Source organism: Dendrobium catenatum, unplaced genomic scaffold (genome assembly GCF_001605985.2).
Source record: "Dendrobium catenatum unplaced genomic scaffold, ASM160598v2 fragScaff_scaffold_1220, whole genome shotgun sequence".
NCBI lineage: Eukaryota > Viridiplantae > Streptophyta > Magnoliopsida > Asparagales > Orchidaceae > Dendrobium > Dendrobium catenatum.
The window spans coordinates 12,948,413-12,960,764 of NW_021319682.1; the positions used below are offsets into that span (position 1 = coordinate 12,948,413).

The 12,352-nt window shown below is 33.3% G+C and overlaps 1 protein-coding gene across 1 annotated transcript in view; it reads left to right on the plus strand.

The window, feature by feature from the left end:
- Positions 1-316: 316 nt before the first annotated feature.
- LOC110109974 (CCR4-NOT transcription complex subunit 9) overlaps positions 317-12,352 on the plus strand; it is a 40,041-nt gene continuing 28,005 nt past the window's right edge. Inside the window, exons 1-4 of the mRNA XM_020841232.2 lie at positions 317-580; positions 2,414-2,485; positions 10,805-10,894; positions 11,804-11,846. Coding sequence (XP_020696891.1) covers positions 395-580; positions 2,414-2,485; positions 10,805-10,894; positions 11,804-11,846 — 391 coding nt within the window. The 5' untranslated portion in view covers positions 317-394. The remainder of the gene's footprint in view (positions 581-2,413; positions 2,486-10,804; positions 10,895-11,803; positions 11,847-12,352) is intronic.

Genomic DNA, 12,352 nt, shown 5'->3' on the forward strand with positions numbered 1-12,352 from the left:
CGAAATGTCGATTGAGCTGGAGCTTTGCACAAAATGGAAAAGATGAGGGGATTTAAACGCAAGAAAGGGAGATGCTCTATTCGGATGTATTCGCACAAGTTGGAGAAGACTATTCTCGCGCGAAAAATAATTTTTGGGGTTTAGTTTTGACGGGAGAGAAACGGAGTGGTATATTTGATGAGGTAGAGGACTTTTAGGTGATAGAAGGATAAATACTAAAATTTTAATGTTATATAAATAAATAGATATATTTTAAGTGTTATGTACTTAAAAATTTCTAATTTTAAAAGTAGTCATGTAATTTTTGAAGACGCCTTACTTTAACTGTAACGAGTGGTCGGAAATCACGGAGCTCGACCTTTATTGGTTTTGACCTCTCTGCTCTTGCGGCGAGATGTCGAATCTGCTGCCCACTCTTTCCATCAACGCGCCGCCGTTCGTCGGACCATCCCCTACGTCTCCGGCTGCGGCAGTAGCCGCGCAGTCCACCAAGGATCAGAAGATGGCCTCGGCGGAGCAACTCGTGCTCGATCTTTGCGACCCGGAGCTCAGGGAGAGCGCCCTCCTGGATCTCTCCAAGGTCATCTTCTCAGCCCTTGTTTTTTTTTTTACGATATTGATGGGTTTGATTCGATGAACTAAGCAGTTCACTTTTTTCTTGTTTCAGTATGATTTACTCTTTTTTATCGCTAGAAGCAGTGGATTTGGAGGGTTTTGCAGAAGTTCTCTTTATCTATTTTAAGTGGTTTGTAATGTGAGAGTTGCTATTTTGGGAGGAGAGCGGTTACAAATGTTCAGACTTGGGGGTTCTCAGAGTGAATATGGTTTGGGAAAACTGTATGTTCCGAAACTGCTGGTTAAGCAATTGACGGGTTTTATGCTATCGTGTGCTGCGAAATTTGTCTATGTACTGCATTTTTATATGCATTGCAAACTGCTAAATCAGCAAATTTGGACCTTTCTTCCATCCATTGAAACCCCTGATCCCTTTTGTTGCTTAATTCTTTTCCTGCTCAACTAGTGTATTCATTCCGCTCATTGAGAATATCTAGATATGCATTGTTGGCCTTTCTCGTCCTTTACAGTCATCTCTTCTGTTTTTACTGTAAGTGCTTCATCCATCTTCTTCCTGAAAATCTTGGCAAAATAACCTGGAGATCTCTTTCCCTTGCACTCATAAACCCGAGGGGCAGGAGAAGGAAATGGGAAATAAGTAAATAGGAGAGGAATGAGAAGGTTGGATGTTGGAGGACAACAACGAGGAACAAGAGGTTGAAAATGAAAAGAGAGATAAAAGGAAAACAAGAGGTGGAGGGAAGTGATCTCATTGGCGTTTGAGCCTGCTTGGAATCAGCACTCATGATGTTCTGGGAGACCACTTCCGGCAACTTGATTATTGTGATTTGCTGTAACCCACTATCATCTCCTTGATATATCTAGGATCGAAATGTTCATCCCCAAAAAGCCTTTTTTTAAGGCTTTGTTTGGGACAGCTTTTTTGTTGCTTCTTAAAGCAGCTTTTTAGTGCAAAAAGAAAAATTTTGTACCAAAAAGTTGCTTTGAGAAGCAATAAGAAAGCTGTCCTAAAAGAAGCCTAAGTCTTTAAAAATAAAATTAAATCCAAAAACTCCCCAATAATGCCACAATACTAGGATTAACACAGTTAAATTTCAAAAGATCAGAAGAAATTGATGCTAAGCTTCATAAAACCTTACAAAATATACTTTTTCTTATAGTTGATCAGTAGAAACTAGGTTTTATGAAAAATCATTGAAATCTCAAATCTTGCAAAACTTTAGCATTCAATCAAGTTTGAAATTAAAAAAATCAAAGTCATGCATTGTAAATATTAAAATTTCTGGCACTTAGATTGATATAATGGATGACGATAGCACTTCTAAATTAAGGTTGAGTGTTTAAAATTGAGATATGTATTAGAAGTAATATGTGATGCAAAATATCTTTGAGATTTCAAAGTTGAATCTTTCCTAATTGCAATTAAACTAGATATATTTTATAACTTTAGGGTTGCGCAAAAAAAGTCAATGACAACTAAGATGGGTGGGCTGAAATGAAAATGTTAAGATGAAAGTGAAATAAAACCAAAGATAGCATAACGATTATATCAGAGAGGTGTTAGAGGTACCACCTTTAATGATAAGGTACTTTAAAGTATATTTATTGTTTGAGAACGTAAAAAAATGTTGGAAGATCTATCAATAATGCAGGTATATTTAATTAATGTGGAATGATTAGGAGAGAAAATTAGCAGGTTAATGGTAACATGAATAGTTGTGCAAAATGATTTGTGCAAGTTGTAGTTAAAATCACCATATAGCAGTCAATTTAGTTGGTTTATAGTTGGCGATATTGATAGTTTTCATTGATCAAACTTTACTGATTTTCTTCGCAGAAAAGGGAGATATTTCAGGATTTAGCTCCTTTATTATGGAACTCTTTTGGTACTATTGCAGCCCTCCTCCAGGTACGTCTTCTCTATTGTTGTATTGTTTATGCTAATAAGTTTTATCGGGCAAGTCTATTGGTTGCTGGGGCATTTACATTGAAGTTTACCATCCACATTCTGTAACCCCCATTTTAGTTACAGCCATGTTCAGCTATTTCAAAGTGTTCACTTTTTATTCTACTTATTTGTTTGATTTCTTCTTTGGCCATTTACTGCTACATTGTTATGAAAAGCAGCAATTTTGTTTAGGAAGAAACACCTTGACTGAGGAGATAAATGAAAGAAAGGAAAAAAAAAAAAATTATATGATGGCTTTTTTGCCTGTATCTTCCCTGTTCTCTTTCCTTCTTTTATCAATCTTCTATTTCTTGCTCATACTTTTGATCTTATTTCTGAATTTCTTGTTGGTTAATCTTTCTCGTGCTATTTTATTTAGTGTGCGTCTGTGCTTCGGTCTAGGTGAAAACTATAGAATTTAAGTTAAAAACTTCAAATTGTGTTTTAATCAAACTGCCATGGAAAAAACTTATTACATATTTACATATAATTTCATACATCAAATTTTGTAGGCTATAAAAACTTAAATTTTAGAGGTTTTATGTGTAAGTTCCTTTATGTTATTGTTATCTTGCATGCTGCCTATAATAAAAATGTTGGGCGCTTTATGTAATTTCCATTTAGAGAGTAAATTAATTAACTATAAGCTGCATATTTATTGATACATGAGGGGCGTTATTCAAGTGGTTGTTATTTCCGGAATTCCACCTTTGAAGGGTAGATCAGAAAACTATTTTATACATCTCTAATTCCAATGCATAACATGCCTCACATGCCCTGCACTTGGATTTAAACTTGTATGGTGAACAAATTTGGAAAAGGAAAAGCCCTATCATTTTTTATTAGGTTTATATTCATATACAGATTATGCTATTCTCATTATTTTGGTTTGGTCTAGTCCAAATCACCTATCTCGGCAGACAATCTGGTTTGGGCACTCTTCTGGCTAATATCACGGGCTCTCTTGAAACTCTTTCAGTCAAATGTTTAGGTATTTCTTTAGGCTTTAAATCTTTTCATTCTGTTGTTTGGAATCTTCTTATTGAAAAGATTCAGATGATGCTTTTTTCATGGTTAGGAAACTTCTTATCTAAAGATGCTAGAATTATTTTCAAAAATTTGGTGTTATCCCTTTATACTATTTGTCTTTGACTTTTTTTTTGGAAGGGAGCTGAGGATTGCATTGGTTTTATCTTATCAATTGGTAATTTTTATTTTAAACTCAAAGATAAGGAAGGTGTTTGCATAAAAGTCCTTCACAACAAGAGTATCTATCTATGAAATGCCTGCAAAATTTCCGCTAGTTTTGATCCATAATCATGAAGACTTCGACCCTCTTTCCTTCCTCTTTCACTGCCACTTTTTTTATCTATGGGATTCCTATTATCAACTCATCAATTCACAAACTATTATAGTTATTTTGTAATTATATTCTTATTTTCTATGTTTTGTATTAGAAGCTCTTCTACGACTGTATAAATTCTATGCAAATATTGTAATAAAATGCTTAACCAATTCCTATTATGGTATTAGAGCTTGAGGATTTTTCTTTTTCTTGTGTTCATATTACACATTCTTCATTGCTATATTACCACAATCCTACAATATTCATTGTTGCATTGGAATCTTATATCACAACAAATATCACGATATTAACTAGTTGAACGGTAGTTAAATTTTATTTCAATCAACAACTAAAACAATTCAATAAAATATCTTTCAAAATTTTACAAAGAGCCAAAGAGCCAATACATTTTCTCCAAAAATTTTAAACCACATACCACCATTCCTTAAGAGGGTCTTTAATTTCATTTTCTTTTAACTTAAGATTTTTTAGTAGCTCCAGTGATCTCTTCATCTGTGTCATCTTTCCTAGTTTGTTGTTGAATATTAGATTCATCAATTATATCATGAGTAGACTCTTCAACTGCTAATTTGTTCTTATTAAAAAAATTTGAATGATTTTTTAGTTGATGACTATCCTAAAATTTGGCATCAAACTTTCTTAAATTTGATTTTTTCTTGTACAAAACAAAACATTCTCATCCAAACATATGTAAATGTGATAAAATTGGTGTCTTACTCTTGATCAGCTCAAGATTTCTTGTTCAATTTAGGGCGAATATTTACTCTATTCAATACATAGCTTGTCATATTCACAACTTATACCCAAAAATATTTTGGAAATTTCTACTCATGAAGCATAGGTCGGACAACTTCAACCGATGTTCTATTTTTTCTTTCAATTCCTCCAACTTGTTGAGTGTTATTGATGCAGGAAAAATTTTGTAATTCTAGACTCTTCACAAAATCTTTCAAATCTCTCATTTTCAAATTTTGTCACAATAGTCACTATGTTATGTAGATATAATACAAATTTATATTCCTTTGAATCTGTGTAGCAAAAGTTTTGAATTCATTGACGGAATCGCTTTGTGTTAGAAATCTAACTCAAATAAATATGATGAAATCATCAACAATAATAAATCCGTATGACTCACCTCTTAAAGTTACCCAAATAATCCACATGCATGATCACTGGGTTTTTATGTGTAGCAATTGACTTAGTAAAATGAAATGTTTATTTGGCGTGTTTTTTCTTAATGAACACGCATCACATAGTTGATCATTAATGAAGTCAAGTTTAAATATCCTCATAACCAAGTTTATATGAGTGATCTTTCTAAGTGTGTGCATATTGGCATTATAGAATTTAGAGTCTCCTTGGCCATAATCAGAGCTCATCTAATGCGATTTTTAAGAAGTGAGTAAACTTACAAATATTACCAATATGAAGTATGTAAACATTGTTGAAGCTTGCCTTCTAATTTTTTTATTTTTTTTTCATTTTGTTTTAACATATAAGATGAAGATAAAATTTCTATAACAAATATTTTGTCATGGACTTGGCTAATACTAAGTAAATTATATATTAAACCATCTATTAAAAGGACATTTTTCATAATGAAATAATTGAAGCATAACTTATAATTTTAAGACTTTGCCACCATTCATGGATTCTCTAGTGTTGCAAATTTAGTTTTATCACTATTCAGATGTTTTGAACTCCAACAATTTAGTCTTCACATGTTTTCATTGGTCCTACTGTGAAGGTGGTATCTACTTAAGCAGATCATGTTTGATTTTTAAAAGTCAAATCATATTGGGTCTACTAATTGATGTATGTATAGTAATGTTGTGATGCAGAAATCTAGTTTTTGGCATTCAAATATGATTTTTGTCTATGTGTACACATGTGAGAGATGTTTATGCGAACCACAAAATTGACAAGTGATAGTAGGAAAAACATGTTTAAAAGAACTAGTTTTAAAAGTGTTTTTCTTTTGAAATAAGATGTAGCATATGACTTTAATTATGTGGCATATGCATAAAAGGTTAACACGTGCAAGTTTCTTTACGTCATTTTTCAAATCAATATTTTTACCTCTTTTTATGCCAATCTCAACAGAGTAATTCATGCTTTTTGCATTTAAAATAAAATATTTCTTATTGCAATAAGTTATATTCTTGTTCAAGTTCTATACATAACTTTTGTCTTCCAACTGTATCTTAATGTGATCTAGATCAAGTAACAGAGCAATATGATCTTTTTCTAAACTAGCATGATTCTTTTTTAAATGAGCTTATTAATTTTAAGTAAATAGAGGCCATCTTGCGTTTCTTTTACCATATGTCTAATCAAGATATCAAATAAATAAATATTTATTCTAAAACATTAAAGCCCAATATAGGATAGACCAGAGTCTTTTCTAAATTTCTCAGAATCTTAGTACTCCCTACCTCTCATCTTTTGTCCTCTACTGGTTCATTGGACTAGAAATCAATGTTAGAATTTAACAAGAAGGCTTTTTAAATTTTCTTTGTCTTCCTCTTAGCCCTGATTTTATACCTTTTGGCTGTCCTTTTTTTGTGGGGGTGATCCAATCTGATATAACCTACTTTTTTACATTCAAAATAGATATCATTAGTGTTAGCTTTGTTTACCATTTTACTTTTATCTTTACCTTTCATTTTGTCAGTAAATTTCTTTTTTGCTTTAGTGAAATGCAATTAAATTTTTGGATGATTAACACATCTTTTACAGTTGATGTGTCACTTTTACTGTTGTCAGATGCTTGTGTTTTCAGGCTGCTTTTATTTCTTCTTTTCCATGCTATTCTCAAGTCTTTGCTCTATCTTTTGTTAATGAGATCAATGATCTAAGTCATAGATCAATTGAATAATTAGATAAATATTTAGATTCAAATATAATTATAACTTTGACATTCAGAACTCCGGCAAGCATCTAAGAAATTTATTAATATTTTTCAGTATTGAATATTTTTTTCTAGTGAATGTATGACGGTGACTATTTTGGTGAATATACTGTAGATGTCATAAATCATTTCACATGGTCTTTGGCAAAATTATTCATAATCATGAACAAGTAATATAATACGAGGTTGCTTCATTTCATTAGAGGCGGTGAATTGGTTTTCTTAAAAAAAATAACTTATGAAAAAATTTCTTCTCAAAACTGCATTAAAGAATGATATTTTAAATATAAAGTGACACGCAAATAATAGTGGATTAAATACTCAAGTGCTACCTAATAATAGAAATTTTATGAAAAATACCTCATTCTATTTCAAGAATTTCTCAAAGCATTCATCACGTGCAATCAATCATTCAGAGTATAGGAAGTCACTCTTGTAGGAGAATATAGCAAGTAAAAAATTGAAAAGTATAAGTTTGGAAAAGAAAAGAGAGCGCATATTGAATTATAGTGCTTCGAGTGCTTTTAGGATTTTTCAAATATCCTCTCCTTCACTACAACAAGGTGGAAAAGCCTAGCCTCTTTCTTTCATAGGTAATGAAGAAACCCTACACCATTTATGCTAAAAAATGAGAAATCTACTCCTAGCACAACTCGCTAGATAATCTAGCTTTTGCATGGTTGCTTTGGAGATCCATGGTCTTTATTTTAAGAACAATCAAATAAGCCTTTCAAAACCAAGTGTATAAATGTGAGGTTCATAAGATTTTGAAGGAAGAAGATTACCTTTTTGTGTGAGATTTATTTTTCTCACTAGAAATTTTCTAAGGTTTTACAAGTGATATTTAACGTTTAGGGTTTCAAATATGTTTTATAAGAATGGCCTTTGTCATATTTATCAATCCCATATATTGCTAAAAAAGACATAATTCGTTATTGGAGATCCTACAATATGATCAAAATTATACAATATAATTAGTCAATTTTGATCATACTTATCATTGATATAATAATGTGATTAATTAGTTTTAAACTACATAAATCATTCAGTATGCTTAGTTTAAAATTTGAATAATCTCAATTAATTTAAATTGATTTTGTAGATTTGATTAAAATGATAAAGTATACCATAGGGTAAGATGATCATTGTACAATGCAATTAATTCAAAATTTGATTAATCTTAGTTAATTTAAATTGATCTTGTTAATATATTTATGTAAGAAAGATCATACAGTAAGATATTGGGATCATTTTTTTTATTAATTGTTGTATCTCTTAATATTAATAATTATACTTGATTTATTAAATTTGAAAAAGAACATAATCACATAATGATACAATACAATCAATGATTGTACAGTATAATAAATTATGAATTTTTCAATTATGCTTAATACTTGATTTAGGATTTAGGGTTTTGATCGGATTTATCATCATTCTCTCTATCAACAGCCAGTAACAAGATATCTTTCTTTCCTTCAATTCAAATTGTTGCTACTATAATAAAGCATCATAGAGCCTTTTTACTATCCTTAATCGATTGCTTTCCCTCGCAATTGATAGGGATAATTTTGCATAACGGTTTGTTTCTATGTGAAATCTCTAACTATATTATAACATCCACGTTAGAGGCTGAAATTTCTGGATATTGTTTTATTTAATATCTAATATGCCTTTTGAATAATAACTAGTGTGAATAATTATTAGGATTTTCAGAGCTTACACACTTGGGAATAGGGGGCAAGCAAATTTTTTTAGTTGAAGAACAAAAAAAAAAAAAAAACACTACATGCCACATAGAGCTAACATTGCTATGTCACAACATAAGAAGCAACCCATGTGACATGACAGCAACTCCGAATCTATCAAGTAAATTATTTGCAGCTGAGTGAAAGGTATCCTTACAAATATAAAATAAAGAAAGAAGGAGAAACCACACCAATAGCAGCTCGAGGAATGATTTTAAAATAAGGCCAACATTGGATCTCATTTCTCCAAATGCGGGTGAAGGAAATTGTGAATTTGTGCATAGAGAGGGAAAATCATTTGAGAAAGATAAATCAACGCAGGGATATAATTTTTGGAAATATTTTTAAATGCACGAGCTCTTAATCCCAAGCGATTACTAGCATTAAGGAAGGGAAGCATCTGATAGAATACCTGGGAGAGCAAGGGAGCTAACCATTGAGAGAGGCTAGGGATGTTGAAAGCGAAAAAAGGATGTCGAGGATCATGAAAAATTCTCAATGCAATACTTCTTATAAAGTGCAAAGCAACATGTTAACCTAAAACTGTCGCCCATTCAACGGCTTAGACTAAAACTACCCACGACACTCAACCGCTCATTCCACCTCAGCCACGAACAACCCACGTCGCCCACGATCGCACTTCTCTCGGCAGAAACCGCTCTTCACGACACAAAACATTGGCCTCCTCTCATTCACTCTCACGCTCACAGAAACGCTCTCAGAACAGAAAGAAATCGCAAGAGAGAAAGGATTTGCGACTTACCTCTTCCTTCGACGTCGATCTCGTATACGACCTCCGATCTCTCTCTCGCTCGCACATAACCGCCGACAAAGCCTGCTCCGGCCAAGCCGACGCCGCCTCTGCCTCCGCCGACCTCCTGCTCCGGCCGACTCCAACTGCCGCGACTGTTTCTTTGCTCGTGCCCTAACCAGCCTCTAATATTCTCACCGCCGGCCAATACCTGCTCCTGCCGTCAACCGCCTGAGCCGACGTCACCAACCTCCCGCCTGAACCGTCGCCGCCAACGAAGCCGACCCCGGCCTCCGCCTGCTCCGACCGATCCGAGCCCCTCCGTGCGAGGTCTCCTCATTATCCAAATTCAAAATTTAAACCCTAAAATTGTTGCTATTATATGATAGGTTTTTTAACCTATATAACTACTTTAATGACTAGCCTTAATCGAAAGTTCTCTCCTATTATCGGGAGGGGTAATTAACTATAGGGGCTTGCGTCTATAGGAAACCAGAACTCAGATAAAAAAGTTCTCACTAAATTAGGGCGAAATCTCTGGGTAGTGTCTTATCTAAAACCCAATCTGCCTTCTGAAAATTCCCCCGGAACCTAATCTCGTTAAAACTCTCTATCGTCGTCGTCACACAAACACTTAAAAGAAAAATAGACAGATGATGTAGAGAGGCCGGGATCAAACATTACAAAAATGGAATTTTTCAGAGCCCACACAACATTTAATTGAATCATGTTGGAGAGTGCTAGGATGGATGAAAATGAAGCGTGCTTCGCAGTTTCACATTGCGAGTTCGATATGTGGCGACTCCACCACAGTTTTCCCATAGGAAGTTCACTGTGGGACATTAGACAAGGAAGGGAAATAGGGATCACGACATGGATGGAGAGGCATAGGAGATGCAAGGTGTTGAACATAACTAGCCGAATAAACCCAAGAACAAATTTCTTGGGTAACACATTTCTTGGGTATGAGACCACCACCTGAAACATTTCAGGATACATAACTCGAAAGAAACGGGGCAAAAGAAATACTTATCATTATGCTCCCCCTTATTACAAGTATTAGCTATATATTTATAGACAAATGTAGCAACTTGCTAGGATGAACCCAACACAAGAAAATATTACACTTATATAGCCATACTAACTACCATACAAATTTAATTTGTCATGAAGTGAACAGGGTTAAGTAGCTCCGACGTCGCTGTGCTTTGCAGGGACATCAAGTGGCAAAGCTGTCTTCCGTTTTGGTTTTTTTTTTTTTTTTTTTGGTACCACATTCTTTTTTGCTTAGCTAAACATTACAGCTCTATGCATAATTACATTGTAACTTAATTAAGTCAAATGCTATTGGAGAATGTTTCAACAGTTATTGGGCATGTTGAGTGATAGAATGCCTGAACAGGCATCTTTCATGTTGCCTCTAATAAAGTACTTCAATTAGTTGACTACATAGATTCATCTCCAAATTTGTTAATCCAATTAATAACATCATTTTTATCTTCAGGAAATTGTATCAATATATCCAGCGCTTTCACCACCAACATTGACTCCTGGAGCATCAAATAGGGTTTGTAACGCACTTGCTCTTCTTCAGGTTAGCTGTTTGATTAAGCATATTGCCTGGACCTGTTTATGTTTCTTTCTATAAGATAGTTGTCGCAAAGTCATGAAATAGTGATTTCCTTTTGTCAATTCTAAGCGGTAATTAAGAACTATTTTTTTCTGAATGTGCCTTATTCTCACTTGCATATTTTTGTGTATTTTGATTTCTAACTTTAAATGTTTGAACAAATGCAATGCCGATTTTTTTTATTTGCATGTGGTTGCAGTGAATTGCTTTGAACTTTTTGTGGATGTGATATGCTTTTACCAGTGAAGTGCATTCTAATGATATGGACGTGATGCCTATGCTTTTTTTTTTTAGTAGTGTAGACGCCATATTAATTATTTCATTTGTTTTGCTTCTTTACAGTGCTGTGGTGTGTCTGATAGCTAATACATTCTCCATACAGAAATTTCTCTCTCCAAATCATAAATTTGGAAAACTGGGTTAATGGTTATATTTTAACATAGTTTACAACAACAACAACAAGCCTTTATCATGCTATGTGGGGTTGTATATTTTTAACATGAAAATACATAATAGTTTAATAACATGAGAATACATAATAGTTTTAAAAATTGCACTAAATTTTTGTTGGGTTGCCCACCTAGGCTTTCTAATAATATGTTTTACTTGTTTATTAGTTTTATCATACTTTTGGTCAGTATCGTTGGCCTTGGTGGACTAATGCATTGTTTTACTTGTATCACAAATTTTTTCCTTAACAACTATTGTGCTATAATTGCAGTATAACCGATTAGTCTACTATATATGATGCATGAACTCTCTGGAATTTCTCATATATAACTGCGGCCCTTGATGAGTGAATGTATTTCTTTTATAGGAATAAGATCATCAAGCATCTAATGGTACTTATTCTGCTTTGATCTTTTAATACAGTGTGTGGCTTCACATTCAGAAACAAGGATTCTTTTCCTTAATGGTATTCCTCTTGGTCCTGTGTTTAAACAATTTCTTTGTATATAAAGTATTCAATTGATTTTTCAGGTTTTTTTTTTCTTAACTTGTCAGTGGCTGTTACAACTAAGGTTGTTGATTGTGATTCTGGGTTTCCATTATCAAATGCCAACCAAATTTTCTGAGGACAAGCACATAATATCTAAGGAAGTCATAATTAGTAGAGTTTAGCTGATGATCATTATGAGGCTCACTTCATCTATTTGATGTTGGTTTAGCTAATTTTAATTAGCTTCTCATCTTATAGTCAAAGGCTGCATTTGGTGCCAGTTGAAGTTTTGCTAAATGATTTCCAGAGAACACAAACCTGGTTATTTTAACTCTGCCAATCCAACCCCAAAATTTGTTATCTATTCAGATTTTTTCTTCTAATTCCTTGCATGTGGGGTTTTTAGCTTGTCAATTTTTGAATGACTTAGATGAAATCACTGAACTATTAATTAGGTTTATATTTTTTTTTTATTATTATAC